This window comes from Pantherophis guttatus, chromosome 2 (assembly GCF_059756535.1).
Source record: "Pantherophis guttatus breed Tessera chromosome 2, ASM5975653v1, whole genome shotgun sequence".
NCBI classification, from domain to species: Eukaryota; Metazoa; Chordata; class Lepidosauria; order Squamata; family Colubridae; genus Pantherophis; species Pantherophis guttatus.
In genome coordinates, this window is record NC_142064.1 from 256,331,504 (window position 1) to 256,350,206 (window position 18,703).

Below are 18,703 nucleotides of genomic sequence, written 5' to 3' on the forward strand. Positions count from 1 at the left end.
CCCCCGCCCCTGCCCTGTGACCTCGGCCGATGGAATGCAAGGAAACCTGGCGGGCACATTTCAATGAGAGGAACCCCCCCTCCTGGCCCTACCAGGTCTCCGTAATACCGGCCAGATCCGCTCCCCCCCTAACAAATAAGATCACAGATGAGGGGGGCTTTATTTACTATGGACCTGGCATTGCACAGCATCAGCCAGAGCGCCAGGCCCTGAGGGCCTATGCAATCTGGGGAACGGGTGATGCCTTGGGGGCCGGAGCGTGCCACTGCTCGTAAACAGCAGGTGTGCACTCCCCTAACTCGATATGCCCCCCTGCTCCCGCCATATCTACCCCTCCCACTCATGGTAGTGATGTTCAAAGCACTATCCAGACAAACTCTGACTCCCCCCTCAACCCCGGAATCCCCACCTCCCACGCCGTGCTTCCTTGCCAGGCCCGCCCCTCCCCTTACTGGGCTATCCCCCATGCCCACAGCCTGCATTCCAATCAAACCCTCCCCCTTCCTAGAACCCTTTAAAAATTTAACTAAAAATTTGAATAAAAAACCCCTCAACCCCCCAGTTTTCACATGCCACCTCTCCAGGTCCCAAAACCCATCATTGAGGTAGGCCCTCGATAGGAAGGAGGGCCACATCTGCGAGAGGGGGGAATCTTGCAGCGCAAGAAGGTTCAATGTCGTATACATCTCCAGATGTAATGATGGAGGCACAGAGCATAAACAGGGGTCTCACAAAAGATGTAACATACAGGTATTGTTCAATGAGGCGCACTGGTATTTCCACTGTCCTCTCATGACAGCGGGAAGGGTCCTGACAGATACAATCCAATGGGAGTGACATCCAACTCGCCCTCCCACGACGAGCGGCCTACAAATGACCTTAGATCAAAACGGAGTATTCCTCCCAGTGGTACAGTCAAGATGTAATAAAGTCCCCCTCAGATGTTGCCTCATTGACTAACCAAAGTCAGAGAGTTGAAAGCTATCAGTCTATCAGTCGGTCAATCAGTCCAGGGAGAGAAATGGAAATAGTCTCTGGCATAGTCGTATACTCGCAGATCATATTCGAGTAATAGTTCCGATAGATGGGAAAAGAGGGAAAAGGGAAGTGGGGGGGGGAGGAGAACCCCTTCAATTTCAGGGCAGCTGGTAAACCCGTTTCATAACATATGCAGTGACCGGGAAGGGGAGGGAGGAGGGGGGGATAGGTATCAATGCGATTGAGGGATGCCCCTCCGTCGCCCCCAACCCTATTTGCTCAGTTTTTTGGGAAGCATAATTGCTTCCAGACCCCATCCTCCCTTAAATATCATGAGAGGCCTCCAGGTCTTCTGCAAACATTAGAAGTCTTCCATGAAGGGTCACACATCTCCATCAGGCAACTGCCTGTGCCCCTCTCCGTTTCCTCCACAGCAGCCCCCTTCATGCCGGTCTTTGGCCAAGCGTCTAGTGTTTTTAATGGGGTATGGTGCGGCCCTATATAGTCTCAGGGCCGGTCTCACACCCCCGCTGATGCCAATTCCACCATCCCCGGTTCCAAGGGACTGCCGCAGAAATTTCCAGGTGGGGCAGGTGAAAAAAAATTTGAAGCGGGCCATCTTCCCGCTCACTACCAGGCTGCCATATCATCACACCACCACCTTCACCTTCACCTTCTTCGCCCCCACGAGCGCTACCAGTGGGCAGCCGATAAGCCAGCATTCCCCCTGGCTCCTCCGGCTCCTCTGGCTTCGCCACACTCAGGAGCCAATGCCCAAGACTGACGTGGCCACAGCCCTCCACAGCCGAGCCAAGTCTGATGCGCCTGAGGGCGAGCCGAGCCGGATCCAATACGCCGAGGGGCAAGGGAGGTCTCCAACTCCTCGCCCCAAGCTCAGTACTCCCCCGGGCTCCTCCGGCGCTCCGGCGCTCCTCAGTACTCCCCCAGGCTCCACCGGCGCCTCCAGCCTCCAGCCTCGCCTCCAGCCTTTTATCTATTCTTAATATATAGAATGTTATTTGTCTCTCTGTTTTTCTCTTTCTTGATCTCCCCCAACCATCTCTCTCTCTCTCTCTCTCTCTCTCTCTCTCCCTCCCTCCCTCTCTCTCTCTCTCTCTCATTTATCTATCTTTGAGTGATCTTACATTATTCAGCCAGAAGAGATCAATCAAATATACATTTGAAATTAACTATTTTTTAAAATAAAGTCAGAACATCACCCCAGAAAATAAAATATAACACCAGCACACCAACCTATATAGTAACAAAAACACACTTCATCATTAGACATAGTCTTTAATTTAATCTAAAACCATATCAGAACATCTGTGGTAACAGTTTATCTGGCTTGGTTTCAGAAATTTTATTAATGTCATAATATGAACTCAGATTATGACAATTAAAAAGATATGATTATTTCAAATAGTTTCAGTTGTTTTAGCAACTTTACTACTCAATTATTATAATTCAAAATTCACATGGAACGAAGAAAGATAAGCGACAACAATTAAAACATTACTTCAAAGTATGTGATTTTATGCTGCATGTAAACTGTAGAAAAATAAACCCCAACATAAGGAAACTTAATGATTTTTTATCATCAGATGTTCTTTGGTGTTCATGGCGGGTCTCAGGATAATAATGTAGCATTTGGGGATAAAGATGCAGCCCAGTAAACCCAGGCCAGAGGCCAGGATGGAGAAGATCTGCACGGCTACCATGTATTTCCCCTTGGTGCTCAGATAAGTGGGAACAAAGGAGATCCAAACGCTACAAAAAACCAACATGCTGAAGGTGATCAGTTTGGCTTCATTAAAAGCCCCTGGAAGGTTTCGAGCCAGAAATGCCACCAAGAAACAGATGGCAGCCAAAAAACCCATGTAGCCAAGAGCAGAGTAGAACATGGTGACAGAGCCTTCATTGCACTGCAGCAGGATGTGTTCTGGCTGGGAATGAAAGTCAGAATCTGGGAATGGGGGAAAGACTCCCAGCCACATCATACAGAGGCCTACTTGAACACCAGAGCAGGATAAAACAATAGAGTTGGCCAGACTCTTCCCCAGCCATTTCCTCATGCTGCTGCCTGGCTTTGTGGCCAGAAAGGCCACCACCACCATGACAGTCTTGGCCAGCAAGGAAGACACAGCAACTGAGAAAACAACACTGAAAATGGTTTGTCGAAGGAGACAGGTCATTTTCACGGGGCGACCGATGAATAGAAGGGAGGTCAAGAAAGAAAGCAGGAGTGAAACCAGGAGGATGTAGGTGAGTTCACAGTTGTTGGCTTTGACTATGGGAGTGTCTCGGTATTTCATGAAGATTCCCAGAATAAAGGCGGTGGTTAGGGACAAAGCGATGGCAAAGAAAGCCAGGATGAGTCCCAACAATTCTTCATAGGATAAGAAGCTTATATTTTTGGGGACACACTGATCTCGCTTCTTATTGGAATACTGGTCATCTGGACACTTTTCACAATGGGCTGCATCTGAGAAAAAAAAATGGTTACCATGAATCTGTTTCTGCAGCTGTAGGAGCATGAAAACTGTATAGGAAATCAATTACTTCATTTTAAAGGAATAATATAATGTCTCAAAACTTCTTTCCTAAAACAAAGCAAGAAAGTAACAACTCAATAGAAATCAGCAACCTTTCGGGGCTTCCGGTCTGGCTTCTGTCGCCGCCAGACGGTCTTTTGGGACCGGCAATCCCGTCGCCCGTAAAGAGCCGCCTTTACACCTGAAAGGCGGCTCAAAAAACTCCATTTCCGAAAGGAAACGTGAGACAGAGCTGGCGAGGGCAGGTAGAGCCCTCTGCGAAATCCCCAGAATTCTTTTTTACTCTTGGGGACGAAGCAGGTCGTGGCTCCCTACCAATTAATGAAATTAACAGAGCATTTGAACAAGCAGGATGAAATCCGGATCTGAGACCTGCAAGTATTTCTAACCCTAAGACTGATTTTAAAAGTAAAGAAGAATGAAAGGAGGAAAAAAAGAGAGTTTAAAATGGCGACTGGCTGAGGCTTGAGAAAAGCTGAAAGTGAAAGTCCTTCCATTTGAATAGTTTATTACATTACAAAGTATCTAACAAAAGTGCTGGTTAGAAGTGAAGAGAAAAATCCTTATTTCATGCTTCTTCCTTCTTAGAGATTTGTTACTGATATTGCTTGGAGAGAAGTCTTTTTCTTTAAAAGGAAAAAATCTGTTTGTGTGGCAGGATGGCGTTAAAACTGACAAAGCCAGATAACCAAGCTATGGGGGGGGGGCCCTCCCCCATTTATAAATCACATGAACAAGTTGTGAGCTTGCAGATGCAGGGCTTCACAGACCTAAAGAAATTTCTACTGGAGGAGATGGCAAGACATGATAAGACTGTGAATCAGAACCTTGAAAATTTTAGACAGGAAATTAAAGAGTTGGTTCAACAAAAGTATGATATTCTGAAGCAACATATGAAAAGTTTCTTAGGAGTAATTATGAAGATGGATGAAGTTATAAATTCAAAAATAAACTCTAAAATGAAGGAAGTTGATGATAAGATTTATAATTTGGATAATAAAATACAAAGAATTGAAAATGATTTAATAATGATTCAAGAAAAAAGCTCAGAAGTAGAGTTTAAAAAAATAAAGGAAGCTGATTACAAGACTTACAATGCAGATAATATAAAACAAAGGATTGAAAATGAAGCCACAATAATGCAATTCAGATTCATGGAATTTGCGGTTAGAATTAGGGGAATACAGGAAAATAAAAAAGAAGATTTGAGGAAGGTGTCTGCTGAAGTTCTGGCTGGGATTTTAAAGGTTAGTTCTGAAGAGGTATCCTGCAAGATTGATAAGGCCTACAGAGTTAATTCTTGGGTGGCAAAGCAAAGGCAGCTGCCTAGAGATGTGGTGATCTACTTTACTGATAAAGAAATAAGAAATGATATTGTGCAAAAGTCTTTTAACTCCACTCTTGAAAAGCATGGAAGGAAGATTTGGATATTTAAAGAGCTACCGCCCAAGATGTTAAAAGATAGAAAGGATTTTGGATTTTTGGTGACTGAGCTAAAGAAACAAAACATCCCATTTAGGTGGGATGTTCCAGTTGGAATTATATTGAGATATCAAGGAGAAAGATATCAACTAAATACTGTTGAAAAAGCGGAAGAATTTTACTATAAGGTTTTTAAAATGGGTTCAACATTTTCATGTATAACACACGAGGGGAATAAAGAAAAGCAAAATCAACAAGAGATTGAAATTCAGGCTAAGCAGATGGTGGTGGAGGTAATGGAAAAACAACAAGCTACAGAGGCTTTTGTGGACGAGCCGCTTCTGGATTCTCCTTCAGAGGTTATAGTTGGATTACCTATAAATACAAGAGATTCTAATGTGATGACTTATCAAGCTACAGACCAGCATGGAAATCAAACAGTTGATATACAACTCATAGAAAGGAAACCAGGATGGAGATCTAAGCCACAAAAAGTTAAGAAAAGAAGAAGCAGGTCCTACAAAAATATAAATTTTTAGACCAAACAACAGTGTAATGCCAGTTACTTAAGAGACGATTGAATATATGAAAATATAGTTGAGGCAAAATATTGGTTTATATTATCTTGAGGAGAGTGACAGATCTCTGCAGTGCTGTACTCTTGGGATGTGGAAGATGGCCTTAAATTGAGTGGATTGGAACTTTCTATTTTGGACTCTTTGACAAATGGATTACGTTTATGCTGAGCTACAAGGCAAGAGAGTTATGGGATTGGGGCATGCAGAAGATCTGGTTGTTACCCTAACATGATGGTTGGAATGAATAATCTAGAGGAAAGACATTACAAAAGACACTATATGGAATACAAATATAAAGTCACTCGGGTGGTTTTTTGTTATACGAAAATACTTACTATTGATGGGGGCAGATGGTAATTGAAGATACTGAACATACTGTTGGAACTAGAATTCGATGTTACCCTAACATGGGTGATGAAATTAACAATCCAGTTGAAAGACATCACAGAAGATATTATATGGATTACAAGCTTAAAGTCATTTGAGAATTTTATTTACATATGGAAATATTTTTAGTGGTGTGGGCAGAATAAAGATATCGAAAATATTATGTATGGTAGACCTGTAGGAAAGTGGGTGGAGATAGGTTAGTGTATTGATTATTTAGTTTAGGTAAAGGGATGTTATGTTATATATAAATTCACAGTTGAATGTTGCTTTGAAATGTATAGTATAAGGGGGATATAATAATATTGTTAGAAAGGTGGAGATAGGTCAGCTTACTGATTGTTTAGTTTAGGAAAAGGGATGTTATGCTATATTAATATATATAAAAGATTTGAATTAAGAGATATATGTATGGGGGAGGAGGAAATGGATAGATTATGAGCTGAAATTGTCAAATTAGGATTTGTTATATAATTTTACAGCTGAATGTTGCTTTGAAATGTATAGTATAAGGGGGATATAATAATATTGTTAGAAAGAAAGGGTCAGCATATGGGGGGTGGAGTAAAAAGGATGGTAAAGTATTATATAATCTGTTATTAATTTGTGTTTTATTTTGGAGAAGCCACGGGGGGGGAGGGGAGGGGGAGGGGGTTAGGGAGGAGGGGGGGGGAAAGGGGGAAAATTTGTATTTGAAAAACTTTTTCAATAATAAAAAAAAAAGAAATCAGCAACCTTTCATCATTTATTTTAATGCTCACATCATCAACCAAATTTGGCAATAGTGCCCAACCTTTGAAGTTTGTGGATGCCTTCAAGAAATTTAATGTTTTTCTTGCTCCTTTATCAAATACCCCCTAAAAAACAAGATAGAATATTGATTGCATCTTGGTTTTGTTTTGTTTGTTTGTTTGTTTGGTTGGTTGGTTATTTTTGGAGCCACGTACTGTACCTTCTTGCTCAGAGAATGTTCCTTCTATACACAGAGAACAGTCATAGCAGCAAACTGGGGCTTCCTCTCTCACAAGCTTGGCATAACCTGGGGAGCAACTTTCTGTACATCTTGAATAAGGCACCATCTAAACATAAACAGAAAGATTAGTCAGGGCAATGTATGAATTAGAAGGATTTAGTGAACTCAACTGGCTTCCAGAAGCTCAGGAGCACATTGATCAAAATCGGTCAAGAAGTAGTGGCATGATCTTTAATTACTCTACTTGCAAGGGGCAAATGAAAGGTCATTCTCTTTCTCTATCTCCATTGTAGCTACCAAAACAGACTCATTCCCTTATTCTTATTTCCAAAGGAAAGTAGTTCCATTGCAAAAGGTGTTTCTCCTTAGGGCATGTATGGGAATGCTATAACTTACCGTATTTTTCAGAAGATAAGATGCACTTTCCCCATCCACCTAAAAGAGGGTGAAAATTTGGGTGCATCTTATACACTGAATGTGGCCAAAAACATGAGGCACAGAGTAGGCAATGATCTATGGCAATCCCTGCAGCTTGGAATAGTGGATTGGGGGTATTCCGGAAGACCAATCCACCCACCAATCAGCTGCTCATGGTGAATCAGGCTACAATAATGTGCTGAAGCTGACCTGTCTGTTTGTGCAAGGACTGTCAGAGTTTGCAGCAGCAAGGAAAATACAAGCAGAGGAGAGGAGTTTTAGTTTCAGTTTTAGTTTCAGAGATCAGCACAGCATACAGCTTTAGAGCAATTGATCTAAGCCACACCCAGGTTCCTTCCTTGTTGCTCACACAGCAAATACTGTTTCAGTTTACAAACAGCCCTCACTCTCTCACACACTGATAGGACGCTAGCCAGATGAATACTGATGGATGCTGGTAGGCAGAGGCAGATTTTTTTTTCTTATTTTCTTCCCACAAAACTAAGGTGTGTCTTATACTCCAGAGCGTCTTATACTCCGAAAAATATGGTATATATTTTTTTCTCCATCTTTGCTTTCTCAGGAAACCTCCAACATCTAGCTTTCTCTAGAGTCCCTATCTTTCTCCCCTACAACTGATCATTGTATCATTATATTTAAATGACTTTTTTAGCTGCCCACATTTCCCTCACCACATTCTTAGTGATATCTTTCTCTTATGCAATTCAGTGGGCTAAATCCTTCATATTCTGGATTTTTCTCCAAAAGGTGCTTTTTCAAAAGACAACTGATCTTTGTTTTCCCTTGAAGATGTTTCGCTTCTCATTCCAGAAGCTTCTTCAGTTTTGACTGAATGGTGAAGTATTGAAGGATTTATATTCCTTACAGTCATCTGGTCGTTAGCAGTCTTTCTGAAAGTTGTTGAGGCCACTTGGAATTTATCCGTGCCCTCAGGGTCACGTGAATAATGCAAATGGGTGTGGAATCTTCCTGCAATTGCTGAATCTATATCCTGTTTACAACACAGTCTTTTCAGCAGTTCCAAATCTTTCCATCCTCCAGACTTCAGTCAGAACTGAAGAAGCTTCTTGGATGAGAAGTGAAACATCTTCAAGGGAAAACAAAGTCCAGGTGCCTTTTGAAAAAACACCTTTGGCAGAGTCGTGACCTGGATGACTGAGAATCTCCATAGACATTCTGGATTTTCTCTTTCTGAAAACAAGATAATGTGATGTACTATAAATTATGGCAACATATCCCAGTTTAATAATGTAGATTGCAAATCCCGCAATACAATGCAGTAGATTAGAGTGTGTGATAGATTATTATAAAACTTCTAAAGTAAAATGATATCTAATGAATTAATGAGGCTTTAAGTTCTCTTATTTGGAAGTTATCTCAATTGGCCTCAATAAGAATTATTTCTGAGCAGAAAAATTCCCACATATAGAGATAAATAGAAGAGCAAAATCCAAGCAGCCTCAACTACTTTGTTAAATGAAGTTGGCCATTGGATGGCACTTTGATTGACAGAAATCTTGACTTCCGAGGTGGCTTGTCTTTCTACATTCCCAATTTTCACCCCCACATGTGATTTGTTAAAAACTGATGTCCACTGCATGATATCAAAGTCACCAACAGGAACTCCATTTTCATCAAAAGAAATCCCATCATTGGAAATATTGTGATGTTGGAAGTTTCTCAGGAACCTATGAAGCTGCAGAAACATGAAAAGAAAACATTCCAATTTGAGCCTTTATTCAATGTTTTCCTTGCTATTATTCCAGATTGGAGGTACTCTGAATAATTCAACCTCTTCAAATCACCACTACATTCTGAAAAAGATTGATTCAGCATTTCATGAAAAGCTTCTTTCAGTCATTTTCCAGGAATTTACAGCTCTTTTTCAAATATTAATAGAATAGAGTAGAGTAGAGTAGAGTAGAGTAGAGTAGAGTAGAGTAGAGTAGAGTAGAGTAGAATAACAGTTAAAAGGGACTTTGGAGATCTTCTAGTCCAACCACCTGCTTAGGCAGGAAACCCTACACCACTTCAGAGAAATGGCTTTCCAACATCTTCTTAAAAACATCCAGTATTGGATCATTCACAACTTCCGGAGGAAGTTGTTCCACTGATTAATTGTTCTATCTGTCAGAAAATTTCTCCTTAGTTCTAGGTTGCATCTCTCCTTGATTAGTTTCCACCCATTGCTTCTTGTCAGAAGAAGTGAGATATTGGAACAATGCTATCATCTCCCAGTCCTTGTTTTCATTAAACTAGACATACCCAGTTCCTGCAACTGTTCTTCATATGTTTTAGCCTCCAGTCCCCTAATCATCTTTGTTGGTCTTCTCTGCACTCATTCTAGAGTATCCACGTCTTTTCTACATCATGGTAACCAAAACGGGATGCAGTATTCCAGGAATGGCCTTACCAAGGAATTATGAAGTGGTATTAACACTTCCTGTGATCTCGATTTTATCCCTCTGTTTATGCAGCCTACAACTGTGTTGGCTTTTTTGGCAGCTGCTTCACATGGCTGGCTCATATTTAAATGGTTATCCACTAGGACCCCAAGATCCCGCTCATAGTTACTACTATTGGGCAAGGTACCACATATACTGTACCCATGCACTTTGTTTTTCTTGCCTAAATGTAGAACCTTACTTTTTTCTCCATTGAATTTGATTTTGTTAGATAGCGCCCAATGTTCAAGTCTGTCAGGATCCTTCTGTATCTTAAGCCTATCTTCCGGAGTATTGGCTATTCCTGCCAGCTTGGGGTCATCTGCAAATTTGATGAGTTCCCCATCTATCCCCTCTTCAAAGTCATTGATTATCTTACATTCCTTTTTGTAGCGAAAGTTACCGGAGCTACTCCCCTTCTTAAATGTGCTGCCGCCATCGCCACCCTATTCCATGTTCCGGGCGCACATGCACACACTGTTTATTTATTCATTCATCATTTATCAGTGGCAGAAGGCAACCGTGTGCGCATGTGCATGGAAAAGGGCGGTGATGGCAGCAACACATTTAAGAAGGGGAGTGGCTCCGGTAACTTTTGCTACAACAAGCCTACAGCTGCTGTATCTTTGTCTGAAATGGTCCAGGGTCCCCTGCTTGATTAATGGGTTGGACTAGAGAAACCTCTGAGTTCCCTTCAAACTCTTATTATTCTTTGTTTTATGTTCTATGGTTTCTTGCTTCACCTTCACAGCCCATCTTAGGAGAGACCATTTGCAGATATGGGAAAACTTGTAAAGGGAGAAGATGGAGAATACAATTTTGCCATCAGTCCTGATCAAGATGAAGTTAGCGGAGTATAACTTTGGGCTAGGAATGTGACAAAAATTGCATAGTGATGTTATCTCTTTCAAAGAAAGCTATGGAAGCTTGCGCCCCTTTCTGGATCGGGACTCCTTGTGCACAGTCACTCATGCCTTGGTTACGTCACGCCTGGACTACTGTAACGCTCTCTACATGGGGCTCCCCCTGAGGAGCACCCGGAGGCTCCAGCTGGTGCAGAATGCGGCCGCGCGGGTGATTATGGGAGCGACGTGGCGCTCCCACGTAACACCTCTCCTGCGCGAGCTGCATTGGCTCCCGGTGGTCTTCCAGGTGCGCTTTAAGGTGTTGGTTCTCATCTTTAAAGTGCTCCATGGCTTAGGGCCAGGGTATTTGCAAGACCACCTGCTGCTACCGATAACCTCCCACCGGCCAATACGCTCTCACAGACAGGGCCTCCTCGGGGTGCCGTCGGTCAGGCAATGTCGGCTGGCGGCCCCCAGGGGGCGAGCCTTCTCTGTGGGGGCACCCGCCATGTGGAATGAGCTGCCTCCTGGAATATGATTGATCCCGGACCTCCGGACCTTCCGTAAAGCCCTGAAGACATTTTTATTTCATCAAACCGGCCTAGCCTAAATGGTTTTTTAATTGGGATTTTAAATTTTATGGATTTGGGGTTTTAAATTTGGGTAGCCAATGATTTAATTCTTTTAATTATCTTAACTTTTGCATTTGTATGTTTTTTTAATTTTGGCTGTTCACCACCCTGAGTCCCTTCTGGGAGAAGGGCGGTATACAAATTAAATTAATAAATTAATTAATAAATATCCATTAGTTCAGGAGATGTGTGGATGAAAATTTTGTTTTTCCCCCGAGAAGATGCTTTGATTAATATCTTGTTGCTATGTTAGAAACCTTTAGCCAGCAAAGTTCAATCTTAATCCAGAACAAACAATCCAGCTGAACTCCTTACCTTGGAGATCACTTTGTGACCACAATAAAGAGTTGAGGATTGTTGGAATATTCTGATGCTTGTTTAGTTTTGAAAATTACATTGTCACCATAGAGCTATTTCTGTCACCAAAGCATCCCAAACTAGCACAGGTTTTATTTTATTTATTTTATTTTATATTGGATTTCTATACCGCCCTTCTCCCTGAGGACTCAGGGCGGTGTACAGCCAGATTAAAAAACATGCAGAACAAATATTAAAAACAATTAAAAGATATATAAATTTGGCCCAATTAAAACTCATTTACCAATTAAAAGCGTTTAAAACATTTAAAAACAGTTAAAAATTGAAGGTTGTTCAATTTTGGAAGATTTTTCTCTATCACCTCTTTCTAACTCACCGTCAGGGTTCCAAGTAATACACCCATAGCAAACAGGACTCTGAGGCAAGCAGATTCCTCAAATATCAGTTTATTGGACATATCGTATAGGCATAGGCTGGTGAAAACTGACTCTAAATCTTCACTAAAATGTGGGTAGAAAGGGAATATTTTTCAATATAATAGTGGCAAAATTAAAAGTTAGAAAGGGGACAGAAACTAGAGAGAGGGGGATTAATGGAATAAACATCTTTATATAGTAAGGTGAAGTAATAATAAGAGGGGAAATCAGAACGTGAATGATAGTACTATTAAGAATGTTTGAAAAATATGGTGATTGGCATAAAAATAACATTGGAATACAATAATTAAATAATGGAAGATTATAATTTAACATAAATATGTGTATTACTCTTAGAACCATATAAACCTGTTAAATGTAACAAATATGACTATTAATGTTTTATTTGTAGTAAAAGGAATGACAGTCAGAATATGGTGATTGGCATAAAAATAAGATATTGAAATATGGAATAGCTAATAATGTAAGATTATAATTTAACAAAAATATGTTTACTATTACCAGAACTATATAAGCTTGTCAACTGTAGTAAATATGATCAATATTATTTGATTTGTACCAAAATATAAGTCACCCAGGTGCTACATTGTTCAGGCATTGATATGTTTGTAAAAAATTTAAAAAAATTAAAAACTTGAAAAAAACAAACAAACAAAAAAACATTTAGAGTCGGTTTAATGTTAGGGTTCCAAATAATACACCGATAGCAAACAAGATTCTGAGGCAAGCAGGTTCCCCAAATATCAGTTTTATTGGACATTTCATATAGGCACAGGCTGGTGAAAACTGACTCTAAATGTTCCCACAGTTTTCACCTAATTAAAAGTAAAAGTTTTCCTCCCCTTTCCAAACAATCAGTCACATGGTCCAATCAAGGTGTCATCTGGTTGCCTGGTGGCTTCACTCATCCTCCCTCTGGCCATTGGGGGGAATATCCTTGGTTCCCAAGAGAAGATATTTTGTTTTGGCTACAAAACCCAGCTTTCTCTCTCTCTTTTTTAAAAAAATATAATTTTTATTGAGTATTTTACATTTTTAAAACCAAACACACAATAGAAAAAGAAATTGAGAGGAAAAGAAAAACAAAAACACATACACTTACATCAAACGTTAAAATCGGGGTGAAATCCAGCAGGTTCTGTCAGGTTCTGGAGAACCGGTAGCGGACATTTTGAGTAGTTTGGAGAACTGGCAAATACCACCTCTGGCTGGCCCCAGGGTGGGGTGGGAATGGAGGTTTTGCAATACCCTTCCCCCAGGAGGGGGGAGGGAATGGAGATTTTGCAGTATCCTTCCCCTGCCACGCCCACCAAGCCACTCCCACCAAGCAACACCACGCCCACCAAGCCATGCCCACAGAACTGGTAGTAAAAAAAATTTGGATATCACCACTGGTTAAAATACAATACGAGAAACATATATACAATTTTACAACTTTCTGCATTGACTTTTGTCTTTACTCTTAACTTTTATCTTCCCGCTCCTTCTCTTTATTTTTAAATATTCATAATTAACTATTTTGTTAGCAGGATTACATCTCTGGTTTAAAATCCATCTTTTGGAGTGTAATCTCTTCCAACCACCATTTAAAATTATACCAAAATTTCCTCACTTTAGGGCACATCCACCACATGTGGTAGTTTGTCCCTAGTTTGTGACCACATCTCCAATATTGGGGTGATAGGTGACATTTTTGCCAATCTCTCTGGTGCTAAATGCCACCTATAAAACATTTATAGCTATTTTCTTTGTATGATACTGCCATGGTCAATTTATCATTTTTTCCCACAATTTTTCCCATTTATCCAATTCTATGGTATGTCCGAAATTCTGAGCCCAACTTATCATCGTTTCTTTTTTTTTTTGTAAATATTTTTTATTTATTTTTTCAAATTTAAACATAAAAACATAACTTTCAAGAGCAAAAATCTCGATCCGGTCATAGATGGTTACCACACTTACATTCCTTTCACAAGCTCAGTTCACAATTTCCATTACATCTTTTATAAATAAACAAAAAAAGAAAAAAAAAGAAGATAAAAAAGAAATTCAAAACTTAAGAAAAAACCAATTTTACCTCAAATTTAACATTTTCATCTATATAAATCCATTATATCTATCCAAAATTAGTTTCAAATTCACTTTCACTCATTTTTACATCTGCTTAAGAATTCTAAACATATCTTTATTCTTCTTTACCTTATATCTTATACAAATCATATCAAAATAATTTTTACAATATTCTAACCTCTTGTTAAGTGTTTACCTTACAATTTTATCACCATTTATTCTTAGTTTCTGTTAATGCTAGATGGATCTAACCCAATAACTCACAGGAGACAATGGTATCTCTTCATTGATTCTTTATTCTAGGCCTGGAGTCCTCCTAGGCCCAATTCAGGGTAACCTCTGACCTCTGTCTTGTCTTTGCAGGCACACATCTGGAACTGCTGGATGCCCACATGTAGGACCCTTTTATATACCAGGGGAGGAGTCTGAGGTAAGGGGGTACGATGGGATATGGGGAGGTGCCAGCCCCTGCCTGGGAGAATTAGACATTTACCCTGACAGTTTCAATTCAATACCACTCCATTTTTATTATATTTTATAAAACAACATTTTATCTAATTTTAATCCTTTGACCCTTATCCTCAAATCAGTTTACCTTAGATTTTTTTTACTCCCAGTTTACATATTACACAGATTTCTCTCAAAGGCATATTTTATTTATTCCAATTTCTAATATATTTTCCACTATATCTCCCTCTAATATTTAACTATCTTCCAGCTTGTTCTATTTGATTAATTCTCAGCTTGATCCCCTCCAAAACACCAACTATTTAGTTGATTTTAGAATAGTTCCTCAATCTCCTCCAACTCTCCTCCTATTTGTTTGACTGTTTCCAGCATTTTGTGGGCTGATTTCCAGCATAGTCTCCTCCTTAACTCCCTCCATTGTTTGGCTGATTACCAGCATGGTCTCCTCCAACTCTCCTCCTATTTGTTTGGCTGTTTCCAGCATTTTATGGGCTGATTTCCAGCATAGTCTCCTCCTTGACTCCCTCCATTGTTTGGCTGATTACCAGCATAGTCTCCTCCAACTCTCCTCCTATTTGTTTGGCTGTTTCCAGCATTTTGAATTAATTTCCAACGTATTTCCACCGAGTCTCAAACTCTTATCTAGTTGGTATCCCTCCCACACTGTAATATAATTTAACTGTAATATAATTATCTGTTTTATATCATTTTTCCATCCTGCTCTTTCAATTTAAATCTCAGTATATTTCATAATAGTCATCATTTCCAACTTGTATTACCTTAATTCAGGACTAATCACTAGCATCTGTGTATCTTCTATTTTGTTCAATCAATCCTTATTCATCAGTTTAACATTTGTTTGCAAATTAAAATTAAAACGTATTACATCAAACAGTACATTTTCTTAAAACATTTATAGCTGTTTTCTTTGTATGATATTGCCATGGTCAATTTATCATTTTTTCCCACAATTTTTCCCATTTATCCAATTGTATGGTATTTCCCAAATTCCTAGCCCAACTTATCATCATTTCTTTTACTGTTTCTTCTTCCAAATTGTATCCTAATAGGTAATTATAAATATTTGTAATCATTTTTCTTCCCGATCCTAATATTAATTTATCTAATTCCAATTGTTTCCTGTTTATGCCAAATTGTTCCTTATCTTTTTAAAATCTAGTTTCGATTTGTAAATATGGCCACCATTCCAAATTTATTCCTTGTTTTTTCAGATTGGACACTCACTCTCAAATACCACAAACCGTGGAATATCTGACCCCTTTCTACATCTAACTTAATATTGAGGAATTGGAAGGGGAGAATCAGTGGAACCTCAAAGGAGGAGACTTACCTGCCATGGCTGTACAATCTGGGGTGGTTGATGGTCTCCAACTTGCATTCTCCTCTTACTCTGTTGGGAGGAGGAGGCAGCACTGAGGACCCAGGCCACAATTTGAATTATTTGGGAAATACTGGAGGAATCCTGAGACAGGATTCTTGCAATCACATCAGGGGGTGGGAATTCCCAATTCTCTTTTTCTCTGCATTTTTTCCAAACTTTCTTAGATAACACAGGACTTGAATAAGAACATTGGAAAGCTTCCTTTCCATACAATGTGACCATGGATGCATAAGAATTAAAGTCATCATACTGAGTCCTTCTCTTTGTCTGGATGAGGAAGGAAAACAAAGCATATTTATTTTGGAGATCAACCCAAAGGTCAAAAATACTTATACTTAAAGCTGTCAAAGTTGTTGCAATCCACACCCTTCCCACAATGGATGTATTAGTCGTATCAATGGTTTTTATTATTATTGCTAACATTCCTGAGGCCTGAATATCCATTTGGCATACTATAATTTTTATTTGACTCTTGATAAGAGAAAGTAACATTGCAGCACTTATCTGCACATTTGCTTCTGGGATGGTTCCTGAGAGGACAATGCAAATCCCATTTTTTAGAGCAAGAACTTCCAAGCATCTTTTGAATTTTTCTCCTTTTTCATTGTCCTGAGAAAGGAGGCCGATCCACGTCCATTGGAAGTGCAAGAGCAGCTTGACGATTGCTGAGTAAGGAGGTTCTTGGTTTGGAGTCATCCGATATGAAAAAGGAAAACGATAATTTTGCTCAGCCATCTGGTTGATGACACTATAGTTGATCTAAGATAAAAGAGAAGGTATTGGTAGTTTTTGCCAGTTTTAATGATAAAAGTCAGATGGTAAATCTAAGGGCCTTTCCGCACTGCTGAGAGACACTTCAAAAAATAACTGCATGAATTTTGCTAGTTCCCTTGATGTTCTGTCCTGTTGTCTTGTATGCTCCCTTTGAAACCAGCGAGCTCTGAATTATCTGTGGGTGATGTTCATTGGTGGTCCTCACAGAGCACACCCTTCTGGTCACATTATAACTCTGTGGCTCCCCCATCCACTCAGTCAATTAGTCAATCAGAATAGAGCTGGTCTAACCTTCTAGTCCAACCACCTGCTAGTCCAGGGGTATCAAACTCAAGGCCCGAGGACTGGATCTGCCTTGCGGGGTGCTAAGATCTGGCTCATAGGACCACCCTGGAAATAGCAAAGGATAGGCCCATAGTGCCTCTGCCAGTGAAGATGGAGCTAGAGAGGGCCACGCATGGCTCTCCCAAGCTCTGTTTTGGCAGACAGAGGGTTGCAGGAGGCTGTCCCAGCCAAAAATAGAGCTTGCGAGTGCCATGCATGGGCCCCTGAGCTCCTTTTTCACTAGCAGAGGGTTGTAGGAGGCCGTCCCAGCCAAAAATGGAGCTCAGAGGCCTGTTTTCGCTGGCAGAGCATTCGGGCCACCACAGGTGCCCCTGACACAAGTGATGCCATGCTGGCCATGCTCACCTTGGCCATGCCTACCCCCATGGTCAAACACAACCCTGATACGTCCCTCAATGAAATCGAGTGACACCCCTGTCCCAGTCCAACCGCCTGCTCAAGCAGGAGACCAAACATAGTCATACCCAGGCCTATTCTACTACCAGAGGCCTGCTGGCCACATGGCCTGAAGTCAAGATATGTATATATACAACCAGTTTTGTGGGCGCACCCTTTGTGTATGTGCGCAGTGTTCAAAATACACCAAATACACCAATCTCAAGCTCTACAGTTTACCTTCTAGGGCAGCCCCAGTAAGTAAAACAACTGAGGGCCGGAAATCCATTGTGCTCTGAAAATCAGCTGAGCTGAATATAGGACAGGATAGGGCGGGGCCAGGTCGGCAGGACCAACTGATTGCCGGAACTACTGGTCCACTAGAACTGATCCAAACCAGCAGCAGCCCATCACTTTATGTATTGTATATACATATACTTTGTGAATTAACAATTCTTTCAGGTCTTCTAATATTTACTCTCTGACTTTCAATTTATTTGGAGAAAGATATACAAGTGCTGCCTTCTAGGCAAATCTGGACAATTTACAACACAGAATTAATTTCATTTGGCTTTATACCTGTGGAATTTTATAGATGCTCAAGACATTGCAAATATGATCAAAGAGTTCAGAATCCATCTCTTCAAGAATCGTCAGCAGGTTCTTTTGTCTTCCACATCTGTAGTTTGGAATGTTCTCCTGTCCTGTAGACAGCACATCCAGCATGGCCTCATATGTCATTCTTGCATTGAAAAAGGTCTCATAAATGTTGTAGCCCAGGGTGATGTTGGGTAAGAGTCTTGAATTCTGGTTGACTTCACGAACAGCCAACAAGAAGGGCAGAATGTGGTAGAAGGTGTTCTCACTGCAACATAAGAAATTACATCATCTTTTTTTGCTCTACATCAACGATTCATGTGATCAACTTAAAAGCAATTGCATTCTTTTTGCCGATGATGTAAAATTATTCAATTCTACAGATCTGTTGTTTTGCAAAGTCATCTCAACTATGTGCCTGAATGGTTAAATTTTGATTCATAAATGCTCTGTTTTACATATTGGTAAACGTAATCAGAATACCAAATATAAGCTAGGTGGCATTGATCTAGCAGATGACCTTCACCTTGTTAAGGACCTAGGTGTACTTATTTCTGACGATTTATCCTCCAAAGCTCACTGTAACAGCATTGCTAAAAAAGCATTAAGAGTTGAAAACTTAATTTTATGAAGTTTTTTTCCTGGAAACATTGTATAGCTAATTA

General features: G+C 40.3%; 1 protein-coding gene across 1 annotated transcript; it reads right to left on the minus strand.

Annotated features, from left to right (window-relative positions):
* Positions 1-2,316: 2,316 nt before the first annotated feature.
* On the minus strand, positions 2,317-18,080 carry LOC148115623 (vomeronasal type-2 receptor 26-like). Its single transcript, XM_087885186.1, has 6 exons — positions 18,021-18,080; positions 16,369-16,706; positions 11,947-12,070; positions 8,800-9,027; positions 6,873-6,999; positions 2,317-3,463 (listed from the first exon to the last, which is right to left on the minus strand). The coding sequence occupies exons 1-6, from the start codon at positions 18,078-18,080 to the stop codon at positions 2,562-2,564; spliced, it is 1,779 nt and encodes a 592-aa protein (XP_087741312.1). The 3' UTR covers positions 2,317-2,561.
* Between the last annotated feature and the right edge of the window lie 623 nt (positions 18,081-18,703).

Coding starts and splice junctions, on each gene's coding strand:
- LOC148115623 (XM_087885186.1), bottom strand. CDS start 18,080: ATGGATTCTGAACTCTTTGATCATATTTGCAATGTCTTGAGCATCTAT. Junction 12,071..16,368: donor GATATTCAGGCCTCAGGAAT/GTTAGCAATAAT, acceptor CCCACATTTTAG/TGAAGATTTAGAGTCAGTTT. Junction 7,000..8,799: donor GGCCAACTTCATTTAACAAA/GTAGTTGAGGCT, acceptor GTTTATGTTTAG/ATGGTGCCTTATTCAAGATG.